At 39.5% G+C, this 17,900-nt stretch overlaps 1 protein-coding gene across 4 annotated transcripts in view; it reads left to right on the top strand.

The window, feature by feature from the left end:
* Nucleotides 1-780: 780 nt before the first annotated feature.
* Nucleotides 781-17,900, top strand: part of RNF145 (ring finger protein 145) — a 51,980-nt gene continuing 34,860 nt past the window's right edge. The window contains exons 1-3 of one of the 4 annotated variants that reach the window (XM_034960891.3): nt 781-1,150; nt 7,155-7,378; nt 15,997-16,105. In XM_034960891.3, coding sequence (XP_034816782.2) covers nt 891-1,150; nt 7,155-7,378; nt 15,997-16,105 — 593 coding nt within the window. In that variant the 5' untranslated portion in view covers nt 781-890. Of the gene's footprint in view, nt 1,151-1,375; nt 1,586-1,906; nt 2,471-2,724; nt 2,929-7,154; nt 7,379-15,996; nt 16,106-17,900 lie in introns of those variants that run through there. The other 3 variants (XM_055112838.2, XM_055112839.2, XM_034960892.3) reach the window with 3 other exon arrangements.

Genomic DNA, 17,900 nt, shown 5'->3' with positions numbered 1-17,900 from the left:
CAGAGCTTGCTTTCACAATTTCAGCAGGATACAAGAGTGTTCAGAATTGGGGGTTTACCATTCAAAGAGCAGAGGCCAGAGACTTGAATTTACAAGGAGGGTCCTCAACACAGACATCGAGATTACAGTACATTAATTTCTCTTGCACATGAAGAAGTTGAGGCTTCACAATTTCAGCATGACCCAGTATAGTTGCAACATCTTACCCATCACTGGGTGTGTATCTTCTGTGTACACTGGCCCTTTCAACATCTAAGGCCAGGCTAGGTGCTCATAGCAACTGGCTCCCCAGGAACTAACGAAAGAGAAAGCAAGAAACAGTGGAGGGGTTTTGGTGATGGTGGGAGACAGGGGAGATAGAAGTGGGGGTTGCAGAAGGTCGTGGTGAGGCAGAGTGGTAGACAAATGGGGAATGAGAAGTCTTGCCAAGCCCAGAAGACTATCGTTGTGTAAACACACAATATGCTTCAGGCTATGTATTCTGGGCAACAGTTCCTGCCCTAAAAGGTGTGGACATTTAAATTAGGGTAGGATCGCGCATCTGTGATAGAGACTGGCACAGAGACAAAGTGGAACTCCTCTACGTTGGGGAGGGGAAAACATACATTAGCCTGTTTTGAACCTTAGGCCAAGACAAGACAAACACACAAACACCATTTAATTTCATACTGCAATAAAATTCTTTGTACCAAACCATGGGATCAAAATTGTTACAGATACTCAGTGAACAGTTCCAATGCATTCATTCATCCAGTCACTTACTCCACAGGGGTTTGAGTGCCTGCACTTGGTGCTGGGCACGGCTGAGCCATCCCAGACGCCAAGGAGTTTACAGTCTAGTCCAGTCAGTGACGAGGTTAAAACGAATTCTCGCATCATTGCTACTGCGAATGCACCGGGACAGGATCAGCCCTTCAAATTCTCCCACGTGGTCCCTGCAGGTGAGTGTGGGTGTGAGCGCTTGCGGCCCGTGGTGTTTGGGAGTGAGAGAGCACGTGTGTCAGAATGGCGCCTGTCACAGTGCGCGTCCAGGTGTCTCTGCAGTACGCCTCTCCATAGCCACCCGAGCCAGGCTGTATCGGCTTGGCGAGGCTTATGTCTCCCGCCCACGCACCGGAGGCGGTGCGGAAAGCACTCCGCGGGCGCGATTGTGAGTGAGCGCGGGCGCGCGCGGGGCGGGGGAGGGGCGCGCCGCCCTGGCTGGGCCGCGCGCAGGCGCAGAGTGCGGAAGTCGGGCCGCGGCCGCCGCAGAGCGCCGGGGGCGGGAGGAGCGAACGCAGGAGGCCATGGCCGCCGCCGCCGCCGCCGCCGACGCCGGCGCCGGCTGCTGAGGGGCTCGGCCCGCGAGCGCCTGCTGCCGCGGACGATGGTGACCGTACGGGCCGGGCCGCTGCCGCTGCCGCTGCCTCCGCCTCCCCAGAAGCAGCATCCGAGGCTCGGCGCAGAAGAGCCGCCGCTGTGAGCCGTGCCGTACCGGCCCCCGCCGCCGCCCGAGGAGAACGGGAGGGCGGGCGAGAGTGCCGGGGAGTTGCGGAGCCCGCCCGCCGGCAGCGCCGCTCCCCAGGGAGGGAGTCCGCAGCCTGAGGTGACCACGCCGCCCGCCCGGCCCCTTCCCATCCCCGCGCCCCCGGGCCGCTTCCCACGGCCTCCCTCCCCTCCCCCATCGCGTCGCAGGCTCCTTCCTCTTCTCCCTGTTCGCCCCTTTCCTTTTATCTCGCTTCACCTCCCTCTTCTCCCTAGCCTTGGAGGAGTCCACATCCCCTCTTCGTCCGCAGCACCCCTCCCTCCCATCCTCTAGCTCCTCCCGCGGTGCTCGCCTCCCTCCGACCCTGCTCTCCCCTCCTGGGCCCCGCGCAAAGCCCCCTCTGTTCCAGCTCCCGGGCCTCGGCTGCCTCCCCGCCCTCCCATCCCTTCCTCTTCCCAGGGCCTGGAGCGCTCCCTTACATTCCTGAGATGCCCTTCCTCGGGGCTGTCCCCCTTTGCCTCCCCAGCATCCCATTTCTAGGCCTTTTTCAAGACCCTTCCAGAGCGGCCCCTTTCCAGCTCCCTTTCTCGTTTCCATTTCCAACTTTGCCTCTTTTGCCTCTTTGTTCACTTTGCTTCCAAGCTCCCCTCCCTCTTTCCCTTCGTCTTACCCTGCTTTGATCTACGCAGCCCCAAACTCAAGCTCCCCGCTTTCAGGTGGTGCGAGGTTGTTTGGGGGTGCGGAAGGGCCTGCCAGTCCATTTTTCGAGGGGGGCCCATTGCTCTGCATCCCGTCCGTCAGTCCCTTTTATAGTAAGAGGGCTCCTCATCCCTTCCTTTTTGTCCCCGTGGTTTCCTCTGTCTTGCCATCCCTTCTGTCTTCTCCCTCCAATACTGCTTTCCCCACCCAAGGACCCTCAGACCCGTGAACCCCCCTTCTGGAATGAGTTCCCTTTCTGTTCGGGGATGCTGAACTTCGCCCGCGTTTTTCTTCGCGAGCCTTTTGGTACGTGGCGTGGCGCGACAGAGTCAGCACCCTTGGCGAGATAGGAGGGGAGCTCCCGAGCCTCTTTCCTGGCAGAGTTTTTGCTGAACGTAATCTCTTAGCCCCGCGGCGGCGGCGGCCCGGTTGCTGCTGCTACTGCTGCTGCGCTGCCTGCTTGCCGCGAGCTGGGTTGGGGTTACTGTAGTTCAAACGCATCTGAGATCAGCAGGCGTTGTGGGAGGAGGTGCGGGGAGAGAGGAAGGGGCCTGTGCAGTGAGCAGGCATCAAAGATTAATGGATGGCCTTGCGTCGCAGTCTGCAGTAAACAGGAAACTAGTCTGAAAGGGAAGGAGAGGACTGTGTGTCTTTTTATTTTTTAAAATACGGAGTGTGCAGTTTTACTGAATCTTGAATCATGCCCAAAAGAATGAGCTGTCGGTGCTGCAGTCGTGACCCAGGCTGAGCGGCCGATGGCAGAGGTAGCAGTTTTATTTCCTCTCTCTGTTCCTTAAGTTGAAAGATGGCCTTTGTATTCAGAGTAGACTCCCTGTCTTTGCGGTTTGGGAGATGATGAGAAACCACAGAATTGCTAGTAGTTTATGTGGAGATCAGGTACATACAAAGTTAGCTAGCAACGAGTGGGAGTGGGGAGGACCAGCTATATTTAAAACATGTGCCATTGCTTATGTAAGAAATGCATTCTCTTTCCTGGTATCTCAGTTCTGGGCTTTTACTTAGAATTTTAGGCTCTAGCTTTGTGCTCTTAACATTTTCAGTGAGGCCTACCATCCTAACCGATGGACAGCCCGAAAATTTACTTTTCTTAAGATCAGTTTCAGTTGATGGTAGAATTTTTTTTTTTAACTGGTTGGGAGAAAGAAAGGAGATAATGGTGAGTGATGATTTTTGTTTTTCTTTTTTAGGGAGAAGGTGTAGAAGTATTGTACTGAATAGTTTTAAGTTGGGTCACGTGTCATTCTTGTTTTTTCTTTGTCTTTTTTAAAAAAAGTTTAGGAGGTGTATTTTTGAAGAACTCAAATAAGAGAAATAAAAAATCACATTTTTCATTTCTCTTATTTGACATAGTTCTTCAGAGATTAGCTGTGACTTTAAAAACCTACATTTTTCTTATTCAGGACGATTTGTTTGGTTTCTTCATATTCAAAACTAAAATCCCATATTTTCAGGACAGTGTAGAATGAAGCCCCCTGTGTTTTCTAACTCACAAATTTGAATGGTAAACTGTACAGCATTATACTTCTACAAGACATTACTGTTTTCATAATTACGGATTGCTGCTTCTAAGCCTGAGAAAGTCATTTAATGAACTCATTGAGGTCTCCTTTTTGGTTAGCATTTGTTGCACCTCTCTTGTGGTTTTTGGAAAGAAATGCTTTTTTTTTTTTTTTTGGTTTGTTTTTAGCTGTTTTACTGTGTAAAACATCTTCGAGTCACATTTAGTTTATGTTACCTGCAGACACATCATGTTGGATATTACTTTCCCAGTTCTTTTCAAAGTTCAAGGAGGACATTTTAAAATCTTGCATGGAAGATAACACAGTATAGGAAGTTTATGTATTTGGCTTTGGGTGTGTTAAACCTTTCGGTTTTTTCTGCTTTCAGCTCTCCTGCTTATTTTCTAGGATTATTTGGTATTATTTTGTTTTCAAGAGAATATTGAGCTCCCCTGTACTTTAGGATATGCTGATTAGCCCTGTTTGACAATAAATCTGAAACAGGATAAATTAGGCAACATTATAAAGGTATTCTCTAGATCAGGAGAGAAGGCTCCATTTTCGTGTTTGTATGATATAGTGATTTGGCAGGTGTGAGTAATTGCAAGTACTTGCAAAGAAGATGAATATTTTAAAGTTTTGTTCTGATGTTGGTTTAGTGTGTGGTGCTAAAGTGTAGTGTAAAGTACCTATTTGTATTGATAACTATCATGTGCTCTTTTACTTTAGAAGGGTTCAAAGTGATAAGGTTTTGAAATTTTTTTCTCTTTGATTTTCCATGTATTAAATTTGTTTCGTCAGTGCCTTTATACGTGACCAGCTTGCCACTGACTTGCTAAAATAACATTCACGTATAGAAATAAATGCAACATTTAGTTTCGTTTATTTGGGCATATTTAATTCTATCCAAAGTCCTTGTTAAAAACATTTCAGTCTCGAGTTGACTATGTAGTAGAGGGGGATCTTGGATATTGTTTTTTATTGACAGCTTTCGGGACCCGGTATTTTCTCTTTATAGAAATAGAAATATGTCCTGTTTTCTGTTTCTTATTATATTTGTTAGGCAGGAGTGGTGGGTGGAAATAAAGAGGGAACATGTACCATTCTGCTAATGGACTTTTGTAATAGAGATGATCCTCTGTACGGATTAGGGAGTTTTTCTTCCCTAGCAGATCTTGATTTCTAAAGCAGGATTAGTTATTTGTTTAGTTTAAATTTTCTTCTTTACCCGTTTAGGAGCCACAATAAATGGTGAAAATGGGCACATTTTAAAATAGCAAAGCATTGAAAAAAGAGAAAGGTTCCAAATCAAATGAAATAAATATGGGCTACAAGTGTTAAATCAGTAATAGCTCCTCCCTCTCTTGTTACTTATAAAAACAGAGTAATGATTTATATTGGATTCCAGAATATAGAAAAATAGTTACTTTTCGATGGCAGTATAAAGACTGTCAGTAATACTGTCATCTCAGTACGTGGTGATTTTCAAATATGGTGGCTGGTGGTTTGTAAGAAAATCTATTCAATATTACTTTGAAATAAATTCCCAAGAGGGTATTGGGTTATCAGTTTGCTCACCAAAGTAAGTCTTTCCACTGTAATTCCTGAAGTTATCTAGATGGCTTATACACATTAAAATGCATTAAACTCTTTACCAACAATTTCTGTGAATGTTTTGGTGTATTTTTTCCTGGGATTAGAAAAAATAATAATATCATGGGCTTTGAGAAATTTAGATTCCTCAGTGGTTGGTTTGCAATAAATATTAAAGGTTAGAGATTTTATTTTTCAGTGCATTTTTCCTTCTTAGGACATGATATTTAGTTCTGATTTTTCACAATAATATTTTTTCTTATGTAGGAAAATTATGAAAATGATCTTGTTCATGTGAAATAATCAGAATTGCATTACTTATCTATAAAAATGTTAAATCTCTATTATTGGCAGGCTATATATATAAAACATTTGGGTTATGGGAATGGTTGATATATGATTATTGAAAAGCTTTTATTGATAGTGTGCCAAGTTGGGTTGCCTTTAGCTTTTTGACTATCTGAACTAGGAAGCTATGAAAATTGGAGGGTAAGATGGAAATACTGACAAATATTTAACCATAGCATAGCAATCTGTCACTATAATTTTCTGCAGAAATAAATGTTTTCGTTTGTCCTGTAATGTCTGAAATTACTGCTTAAGCTGGAAATGTGTTTAGCTTTCTCAGCAAAATTCTTAAAAGGATATTGTCAGAGCCAACAATCCAGAATTATCTTTACTCTTTAAATTGTTCTTTACCCACTTTTGTTTGCCTTTTTTTTTTTTTTTTTTTGAGACGGAGTCTAGCTCAGTTGCCTAGGCTGGAGTGCAGTATTGTGATCTCTGCTCACTGCAACCTCTGCATCCCAGGTTCAAGCAATTCTTCTGCCCCAGCCTCCCGAGTAGCTGGGACTACAGGTGTGCACCACCATGCCCGGCTAATTTTTGTATTTTTAGTACAGACGGAGTTTCATCATATTGGCTAGGCTGGTCTTGAACTCGTGACCTCATGATCTGCCTGCTTCGGCTTCCCAAAGTGCTGGGATTACAGGCGTGTGCCACTGCGCCCGGCCTTGTTTGCCCTATTTTATATTTTTTTGCATTAATTTGAAGTTCTACCATATAAAGCAGTATGGCATTGAATTGTCTCTTTATATAGTAAATTGTCCTGATAACTGCCTTTCATTTCCTCCTCCCCCCGCCCCCCCACTACTTATCATGGTCTGTGCAGAGACAGGGGCTGCAGACTCAATGCCTGGCGTCTTCCATGTGCCTGCTTATCTGTGTATCAAGGGAAGAATTTGATGAACACTTGAAGGCAGATTATGGGAATTTTAGACCATATTTAACTTTAAAGATTCAAGGAAATGATATTGTAAATAATGTTTCCTCTACCTGTATCTACGTCATGAGTTCTCTGGATTGTAAATTTAGCACTTCAATTTTGATTGTAAGTGAATAAGGAAAAGCATAGAGTACAAGATGCTGCAAACTAAACGTGCAGTTATCAAGTTTTTATTGAATTGCTTAGGCTTTTTCATAGAGTAAATATTCAAAATTCACCCTCTTATGAGCTACATAAATCATAGTTTTATTGGAGTGAGTGAATTTTTCAAGTTAATTTTATACAAGTTACAGTAGTCTTACAGAGTGTTTTGTTCCTAGATTTGGAGTTAGTGGCCTTTTAAAAAATTAGTTTTGAGGCCAGAACATTTAATCAGAATTATAAGATTGGACAGAACTGATGGGTCAATGTGAAAACACAATACAGAGGTTATTTCATGAATATCTAAAAATAGTTGTGGCTGAGAAGTAGTAGTATACGTTCTCACATAGTTTTGTACAGTGTGTGACAACCTATTAGATTCGTGAAAGGGTATTTAAAAGCGATTTGTGTTGACTTTTTATTTTTATATATTGTGTCTTCTGAATTTTAGGTCTTCTCCAAGAAAAAAAAAAAGAAAAAAAAAAACCAACATGGCTGCAAAGGAGAAACTGGAGGCAGTGTTAAATGTGGCCCTGAGGGTGCCAAGCATCATGCTGTTGGATGTCCTGTACAGATGGGATGTCAGCTCCTTTTTCCAGCAGATCCAAAGAAGTAGCCTTAGTAATAACCCTCTTTTCCAGTATAAGTATTTGGCTCTTAATATGCATTATGTAGGTGAGTGTCTACATCACATTTTCTAATCTTCTAGTGAGCATTCTGATTTATGTCTTAGTATCTTTTTGAATTTGGGTAAAATGAAGTTCATTTTCATTAAGATGATAGTGATATAGTTATTGATGAATGTTTATGAATCTTGATAGTTTTGTCTTATCATTGCACATGAATTATTAAGGCTACAAGAAAGTAAGCAGTATTGGATTTATTTTACTGGATAAAACAGGAAGGCAGAAGAAAACATTCTAGATTTTAATATGATGAAATATAAACAATGAGAAATACTTTTAGAGACATTTGGCCCCTTCTAATTTGTCCTTGTTTTGGGGTTTGGTAGTAATTCGGAAAGTAAGCTTTTTAAAATGCAACATTCTTTATTGTTCCCTGAGACAAACGAAAACATTAACATCAGCTGAAGATAAAGTGTTCAGTTAAATGAAATTTGGGAAATGATACTATAATACTTCGTTCCATAAAAAAAATCCTCCTGGAACTATAATTTTTTTTTTTTTTTGCTTGAATCCCCTTTCAAGAAAAATGGAACTGTCATTGATATGCTATGGGGTTAGTGGTAAAAATAATGATAAGAGATTGAAGAAATTAAAGTCAAGAAATACAAGCATGAAACAGATAAAATTTACCTAGAATAAAAATCATGATCCTTACTTTTTAGGTTTTGGTTTATTTGTAATGTATATAGCAATATATTTTATTAATGTTGTGATTGCAGAGTTCCAGGCATGGTTTGAATGGTACTATAGTGGTTTTGCTAATATTTTATTATTAGAGTTGCCTGTCACAAAATCTTTCATAAAGTCATGAAGAGTTGTCCTGTCTCTCTGAGATTTATTTTTATCTATAAAAGGACTTTCTGGGTTCTAAAACTTAGCCCTGAGAACGTTCCCCTTACATCCCTAAGAGGTAAGCTGTTGTGGAAAGAAGTATGATGTAGTAGAAGAGATGGTGCACTAGAAACAAAACGTTTCGGTTCAGTAAACTCATCTTTTGTGGATGGCACTACCTTGGGAATGTCTCTGAAATGGGAAAGTTCCTTTATGTTGCAAAACACTGTAATTCTCAGCCTTTTATGAAAGGCTTTGTATGTTAGCCAATTTATGGAAAGTAATTCCCGTCAGTTGTAGAACAACTGGGTACTTGGCTTAGATTTTTAGATTAATCAGCAAAGTCATACATACTGTGGTTTTAAAAATGTGCTTATATATTGTTTCTGAATAGGTTGAAATATTTATTATAAAAACAGCTGCCTGATAACCAGGAATATTAATTTTAGAAATTGAATGTTTTCGAGTACAATTGAAGTTCATAATCTGGTTTATAATTTTATAAAGTTAGTTGAGCCATCTTAAATATGCTTACTCCATGCCAAAGTAGAGTAAGCTCAGTGGTTGCATGAACAGATATTTTCAGCTTGAACAATGTTTTGGTTGGAGTTACCTTTGTCAAAATATTACATAGTGTTTATGTAATGCTCCTGTTTACAGAATTTCACCCTCAAATACAAATCAAATTTCACCTTAATAAAATAATGTATTTACATTCAGAAATAAAAAAGCATAAAAAGTATTTAATGAAAAGTATCTCCCTCCCATCTCTGTTACTCATTCACTGAGTTCTCACTCTGAACACCATGTAGCTTTTATTTCTTTCTGTATAATTCTAGAGATATTTTTATGTATATATAAGTAAATATAAAAAATGTATATTTCCCCCCTTTTTATACAGATGTTAGCATGGTATACATGGTTTTGAATCATGGTTTTTGTTTGTGATGTATGTGGAGCCATAACTACTGCTTTTAGATATTTATGAAATAGAGTCTTGTGCTCTTTTTCTTATGATGACAGTCTGCCGGATCTTAAAGACTCTCTTGAGTAGATATTGAGGCCTCATTTCTCCTCTTCCCGATTGCATTTTACATTGGCATAGTATCTTCGTATGGATATACCATAATTTATTGAACTAATTACTCCATTGGTGGACATTTTAGATAGCCTGCCTTCTGCTATTTTGTACAGCGTTGTGCTAAATAACTTTGTATAGCTATAATTTCAACAAGTACAAATATAACCTGGGGCTAAGTCACTAGAAGCGAAGTTGCTGGGTTAAAGAGTACGGTGGTCCGTCGGTGTATGCTGGAAGTTGGTTCCAGGATGCCCACGTATACCAAAATCTGCGCATACTCAGGTCCCTCAAATGACCCTGTGGAACTATGTATGCAGAAGGTTGGCCCTCTGTATACGTGGGTTTTGCATGTTGCAAATACTGTATTTTCCATAAGAGTTTGGTTGTAAAAAATCTACATGTAAGTGGACCCTCACAGTTCCATCCTATGTTGTTCAAGGGTTAACTTATATATATTTGTAGTGTTGAGAGATAGTACTTTCCATAGGGTTTTACTATTTTGTACCTCCAAAAACCGTGGTTGAGAGTTCCTACAATCCTATATTATCAAAACAGCCTGTTACCACAAATATTTTGGCTACTCCAATAGGTGGAAAAATTGATTTTTTTAACTGAATGTAGTTTTAGTTTGCATTTCTATTATGAATGAATTGAACATACACATACTTAAGAAAAACCTGTATTTTCTCTTCTGAGAGTTGTCAATTTATATACCCTGCCCACTTTTCTGTGAGATTCTTTTTTTACCAATTTGTGGGAATTTGGTATACATTAGGGAAATTAATCCTTTGTGATAAGTTGAAAATAGTTTTTCCAGTTTCAACTCAGTGATTTTGCTTATGATTTTTTGACATTTAGAAGGTTTTTAAGCTTTAGTATTTTGAGTCAATTAGAAAAGCCTTCTTTATTCTTGAGTTTATAAAGAATTCTGTTGCATTTTATCTTACTATTTTTGTGGGTTTATTTTTACATTTAAATCTTTGCTTCATTTATCTGTATGAATAGTGTGTTATAGGTATAATTTTATTTTTTCTAGATAACCACACAGTCATCCTCACCTATTTAGTCCATTTTTTTCTCATTATATACTGAATTCTCACATATATTTTGTTTCATTTTTGAACTTCTCTTCCTTTAGTCTGTCTGCCTGTTTGTGAACTCTTCACACGCTGTCTTATTTGTTGAGGGTTTAGATTATATTTTACTGTCTGACAGGGTTAGTCCCTTCAGTTTTCTTTATTTCCTCCTCTGAGCTGTTTTTTTATGGTTAGTTTTCTATGTGAATTTAAGAATTGTCTCAAAATTGTCTAGGTCTCATTCCAAAAACAAAGCAACCCATTTGATTTTTTTTTTTTTAATTTAGATTGCATTATTACTAATTTTGGGGGCAGGTGGGGAGGATGGGTTCTTGCTGTGTTGCCCAGGCTGGCCTGGAACTCCTGGGCTCAAGTGATCCTCCTGCCGCAGCCTCCTGACATTTATTGTTTCTAGGTATTTTATCTTTTTTATTGCTATCGTAAGTGGGAGTTTTTCCCCCTTTATGTCTTCTAATTGTAATTAAGGAGCTTAAAAATTAAGGGAGGGAGCAATAAAGTTTGTATTTAATGGAATGTAATTGTGTCTTCAAACTTAGAAGCTTTCCAGGGTGGGTTCTGCTGAAAGAGAAGTGACTGCCCACTGTTTTTTGGAGTGTAGGATATGAAAAGAGGAATAGAAGTAATATTGGTAAGGTAGAATAGGGCTTTTGTGAAGAATCCTGAATACATACAGTAGATATGGTGCTTAATTCTATAGGTCATGGTGGGTCAGTGGGGATTTTAGAGCAGGTGAGCTGCATTTTAAGATTGATTAGGCAGCGTTTTATAGGATGATGGATTGGGGAGGGGAGAAACTGGAGGTAAGAAGACCAGTTAGGATTTTAGGCAAGAGGTAATGAGAGCCAGCACTGGCAAGGTAGAAATTAGAAAGGAAGAAATGGATGCGAAAATCCTTTTGAAACTATCATCACTAAAATCATTAGCGACTTAAAATGTAAAATTCAACCCTCATTTATGTCCTAATTCTACAGACTTTTCTATGTTTATGGAGCTGTTTACCACTTCCTCTTTCTTGAAAGTGTTTTTTTTTTCCTGATTTTTCTCCTAACTCCCTGACCATTGCTTCTGATTCTTTTGATTTGTTTTCTTTAGACTTCTCAAGTGTTGATATTGCCCACAATTTGTGTTTAATTTTAATCTTTTGTTGTTTGGGTGACCCAACGTAGTTTGGGCTGCAAATCTCTGTCTCCACTTTACATTGCTTTTTGACCACTGTAGTCTGGAGTTGATGTTCTTCCTCTGTGATTCCATGGAACCAGTTCACATCTCTGCCATAGCAATTATTATGTTGCATTCTAAGGGTCCATATGCTTATCTATTTTCCCAACTGTTAATAGATTGTGAGCTCCTTTAAGGTAAGAAGGGGGTTGTTTATTATCTCAGTATTCCCAGCACCTAGCTGGTGCCCAATAATGAATGAATTTTATATATATGTATGTATGTACGTGACAGGGTCTCACTCTTGCGCAGGTTGGAGTGCAGTGGTGTGATCATGGCTCACTGCAGTCTCAGACTCCTGGGCTCAAGTAACCCTTAGCTGCTGGAGTAGCTGGTACTACAGGCATATACCAAGGTCTTGTTTTGTTACCCAGACTGGTCTCAAACTCCTGGCCTAAAGTGATCCTCCTGCCTCAGCCTCCCAGAGTGCTAGGATTACAGATATTAGCCACTGTGCCCAGCCCTGAATGAATGCATTTTGAATTACTTCTTAGACATTTCCACCTAAATAGCCTATGGACATTTCAATTTGTTGTCAATCACTGAACTCATCACCTTTTTCTCACCTCAGAAGTCTTTTCTTCCTGCTGTGTTTCCTGTCTTAATAGCAAAGCTGTCTTCTTGATTACCCAAGCTAGAAACATCAGATCTTCACTTCCTTGTTCTCAACTAGTCACCCACAGATAACCACTAAGACCTATTTAAATATGTATCTCATGGCTGACTGGCAGCTCCATACCCAAAGCTACTGTTAAAATCCAGGCTCTCATCTTACCTCCGGTCCTGCTGTTTACCCTACAACTACCATAATGTTTAAATAGCAGAAATTATTAGATTCATCAGTGTTGTTTTAAGCAGGTCATCATTTTTTTTTATTTTTTATTTTTTCTGTTCTCAGAGTCTGTTCCCGTAGGTCATTATTTCATTTATTTATTTATTTATTTATTTATTTATTTATTTAGAGATAGAGTCTCACTGTCGCCCAGATTGGAGTGCAGTGGTACGATCTTAGCTCACTGCAGCATCAACCTTCTGGGCTCGAGTGATCCTCCCACCTCAGCCTCCTCAGTAGGTGGGACCACAGTTGTGTGCCACCACACCTGGCTAATTTTTTGTATTTTTTTGTAGAGACAGGAATTTGCCGTGTTACCCAGGCTGGTCTCGAACTCCTAAGCTCAAGTGATCTTCTGCTTTGGCCTCCCAAAGTGCTGGGATTACAGATGTGAGCCAACACATCCAACCCTTATTTTTTATAGAGACAGGGTCATGCTCTGTCACCCAGACTGGCAATCATAACCTCACTGTAACCTTGAATTCTTGGGCTCAAGGGATCCTCCCACCGCAGCCTCCCGAGTAGCTGGGATTATAGGTGTGCACCACTACACCTGGCCTAGGTCATCATTTTTAAATGCTACTGGTCTTGCTTTTTAATTACAAATTACTGTGTATAATTTAAAAACTAACAGCTTTGCCATTGTCAACTTAGTTTGTTATGGATTGTTTGGTTAATGCTGTAGAGTGAGTTGTGATGCATGTTTGTGTCAATAGTATTTTTGGCTTGCATTTTTTAAATTGTTAGATTATATATACATCATAGTTCAGATGGTTCATTCATACTGCTCTCATAGTTAGTATTCATCGTCTCTCAAAGTTTTCTTACACAAATATTTTGTTATCACAGAGTTATTTTTCCACTGGAATATAAAAATGGGGTATAGATGAGCAATGGTGCTTTTGTTGTTTTGGTTTCTGTTCTCTTACCTCACCTAAATAGATATTGAAGAATTTGAGAACCATTAGCTAAGTCTAAACTCTTGATTATTGTATTTAGGCTTTATATTGAGGCTTTAGCTGCTAGTTCTTTCAGCATCGTCTCCCAATCTTTCTGTTAACATCAAAGTCTAGTCTAACGTACAGAATTTACTGTCCCCTGAAAATTACACTTTTATGGTTTTCATGCTTGCTGTTCTCTTTTCCTAGAATGTTTCCTTTTCTTCTTAGCCTGGTAAAGAACCATTCACCTTTTGAGATCCAAGTCAAGCTTAATCACTTAACCATAGCCCTTCCAATGTTCATTTATTATAGCATCAATTTTGTCTAATAATTACTTTTGTCCATGCTTATCTTTTCACTAGATTATTATTCACATTAATTTTGGATCTGCCATGTCTAGGAATGCAAGTGGGTCATACTTTACACATAATAATGTTGATTGAATGACTGGATAATTGAAGGAATGGATGAAATGAATATGTTTGATCTAGAAGATTTGGCTGCTGATTTTATATGCGATATATAGGAGAAAGAAAAGACAAGACCGTTCTGGAAAGGAAAATGACAGTTTCGTTAAAAGAGAGTTTAAGGAGAAGTTTCATGTAATAGACATTAGAAAATCCTTCAGCTACAATCAGTGGAAATGCTTAGTAACTATATTACATATCCTTTAAAATACCTCTAAAGTCATTTGAGGTAGGGGTTAACAAAATTGGGGAAATTATTTTAAGAAATAAAGAGCAAATAAAAATACTTATCTCTGGCTTTTGATGGACTGTCCTTGCAGTTAGGATGTGTAGGAAATCCTCAGTTCTGTTTCTTTAGTCCCAAGCATGCTCATGTTTTCTTAGCTTTTGGCATGATTGATTCAGCATGAGAGAGGCAATAGGGGATAAGTAGGAGTACCTGTGCCTTAATAAAGATTTGTAAATTAAGTGGAAGATGGTTATAGAAGAGTAGACTGGGTCCAGATTGTGTAAGACCAAGAATGTCAGGTTCATAACTTTTAGAGCAGGAGAATTGTCAAGTGAAAGTGATGGTGTTAGGAATATTACCCTGGTAATTAAGTATATCAGGGCGTCCAATCTTTTGGCTTCCCTGGACCACATTAGGAAAATAATTGTCTTGGGCCACACATAAAATATGCTAACACTAGTGATAGCTGATGAGCTTAAAATTGCAAAAAAAAAAAAAAACTCATAATATTTTAAGAAAGTTTATGAATTTGTGTTGGGCTGTATTCAAAGCCATCCTGGGCCACATGTAGCCCATGGGCCGCGGGTTGGACAAGCTTGAAGTATAGGGTATACAAAAATAGAGACTGAAAGAAGGATGGTAGTATACTGTGCATTGCAGAGCAGATTAGGATATGGGACATAGAGGTTGGAATGGAAAGGTAACACATGAGAGGAATTTATCATGGAAGGCTCAGCAGGACTTGACGATAAGAGAGAAAAGATGACAGGTTTTGAGTCACTGAGTTACTTTGTTGAAGGAGGAGGTGGGGAGCACAGTTTGTACTTGTTGAATATGAGAACATTTAAGTGGAATATATCTCAGGTGTCATGAGATGGGATGTCTACTTAGATTAAGAAATGAGGATATGTTTTTGCCTGTATAATAAGTTATCAGTAACTTTGTTGATAACATTTCTAGAAGAGATGCTGATATTTGAAGTTACAAAATATGTTGTTTGCACTAGGTACTTTATATATAGAGAAAAACAGTTGTTTAGGAACCAAATTTCCAGTGTTTATTGGAAAGGGTGAAAAGAAATGAAGGGGAGAAGTTAGAGGGTAAGAGGAAATCCATATGAACAGAGCCAAAGAGTAACAACGTTTTGGTGGTCGTTGCCTGGATATTGGGGATCAAAAATAAGCAGGATGTCTTAGATGTGATAAGTAGGCAATCGTTGACTTCCAACTTTCTTTAGAGCAAACAAGTTAGGGGGGTTTGTAAAGGGATTGTAGATGGTAAAGAGACGAACAGATGCTTAGAAAATAGAGGCATTGGGTATAGATCTTTTCAAACATTTGACAGTGGAATGAGAAAAATAGTTAATAGGAAAAAAATAGCTGTGAAAAGAAGTTTATTTTTTTTCTCAAGATGGGTAAAAGCCCTGCACATTCTTTGAAACAAAGGTAAGGAGTGATGTCAGGGGGAACGACTGAAAGTATAGGAGATAGAGAGTCTTCAGGGGTTGGAGAAATAAGGTCTTAAATCACATGGAAGGGGCAGCCTTGGAAAGAGACATTAAGACACCCAGTTTTTCCTCTGGGACTAGAAAGAAAGAGAGAATTGGCATAAAACAAGTAAGTTGATATCAAGGAAAGGTAGATGAAGAAAGGAGTTGTGTTACACATTTGTGTGATATATTCGATTATTAGGTAGAGAAATCTACAAAAGAAGTGAAAAACACAATACGTTTTCAACAACAAAAAATCCATAGTGGTGTCACTATGCTAAACTTACTTTGGTAAGTATAATAAAAAACCTCAGAAAGTACTGAAACCTATTTGGAAAATTATTTGTCTCAAGCTCTTTCTTTTATTGTAATTAATTGGGAAACTAAATTAAAATTGTATTTTATTTATCTTTCTGGTACAGGTTATATCTTAAGTGTGGTGCTGCTAACATTGCCCAGGCAGCATCTGGTTCAGCTTTATCTATATTTTTTGACTGCTCTGCTCCTCTATGCTGGACATCAAATTTCCAGGTAAGAATATGACCCCATTTTTGAAATGTATGACTGAATTTAAAGTTTTCTTTTGCCAATAAAATACTTTTCATGAACACTGTTAAGTAAAGCTAAGGCTTTGGTAGGTCCAAAACTGGTTTGATACTCATTTTCCAAATCTTACACAGGATTAATAGCTGGTTTATGCTGACATTTTATTTCTGCTTTTAAAAACAAGCTTAACATGAAACAAGCCTTAAGGTTATGTTTATAAAGATATCCTTGAACTGGCTGGGCGTGGTGGCTCACACCTGTAATCCCAGCGCTTTGGGAGGCGGGTGGATCACCTCAGGTCAGGAGTTCGGGACCAGCCTGGCCAACATGGTGAAACCTCGTCTCTACTAAAAATACAAAAATTAGCCGGGCATGGTGGCGGGCGCCTGTAATCCCATCTACTCGGGAGGATATCCTTGAACTTTCCTGTATTGCCTGATAAAAGAATTTCTAAAAGTAGGCTGTAGGAGCATTTTAACAATTATAGACTTCATTACTTTAGGAAATCAATTTATGATGTATAAGAATCAGCATAAGATGCAGCCATGTGGAGTGAATGATTGATATACATTATCTTGTGAGGTTGATTGTATAGCTAACCTTCTATCTCTTTAGCCATATTGTCTGTGTACCTAAGTCTGCTAGATCTAAATTTTAAGACTTGGGTCTGCCAATGAATATGAGCTTTCTACTTTGCAACAGAATGTTAAAATATAGGTGGACCAAAAGTTAAACTATGAAGTAGTGGGTTGGAATATATTTTGGAGGTATAATTTCTTTTGAAACTTAAATTTTATGATTTTTGATAGAAAGGCATTTACCATATTAAAATATATTCCCAATTCTCAGAGGAATGACCTTGCATATAGTACAAGCCATAATAAGAGTCTGAAACAGATTTTGGGGTAGTTGAAATTTAATCTTAGAAGTAGCATTTTTACATTATTAGAATTACATTGTTGAGTTTTTAAAAACATTAACTGTTTCTGATTATAAAACTATGGTGCTCACTATAGACAATTTTTGGAAAATCCAGAAAATGTAAAGGCATTTAATAATCGTCTGAAATTATACCACCCAGAGATAGATGTATTAATATTCTGGTACTTTATTTCAGTTTTTAAAATACTGTTCAATTCTCACCACTTCTGTGGATATGAAAGGATGAGAATAACTAAAATCACTGGGTTTTTCACCCCTCTTGTTGAAACAGGACCACCAATTCTCTTCAATGTTTTGTCTAATTGTTTCTCAAAGTCCCAGGGTGTTTCCCAGAAGCTTACTCTTCTTGCATTTTCCTCCTTTATTCCTTCCTGGTTGATTTTCTATGCTCAAAATGGTGCCTGGAGGATGGTGTCTTACTTTTTAACTTCTGCCACCATCCTGCCCAGGGTAGGTCCTCTGATGTCAAAGTTGCAAAATCTGGAGCTGGCAGAGTAGTGTTGCATTTCTTGCAGTCCTCACAATGTTTAAATCAAGCTGTGTTCCCTTCAAGAATGGAGACAGTGACATTCCCCATTTTGCATGACAGAAGTATGTCACTGTGTCTTAGACTCGTTCATGAAAACAACTTAGACCTTGTCCTGTAGCATCCCTCTCCATAGAGCCAAACTAGGAGTCCAAGCACCAATACTGACACAGACATGATGCGTTTCTCATCCTAGTACCACCAGCCCCCACACCTCACACAGTCTGTTCCTGTGGCCTTACCCCGATACCTCTGAGTCTCAGCTCAGGCTGAGGATGGAGACACTTTCCCATCTTTGCTTACTCTTTTGTA

Source organism: Pan paniscus, chromosome 4 (genome assembly GCF_029289425.2).
Source record: "Pan paniscus chromosome 4, NHGRI_mPanPan1-v2.0_pri, whole genome shotgun sequence".
NCBI lineage: Eukaryota > Metazoa > Chordata > Mammalia > Primates > Hominidae > Pan > Pan paniscus.
The sequence above is the reverse complement of the archived record's forward strand: the minus strand, read 5'-3'. Positions and strand labels throughout refer to the sequence as shown.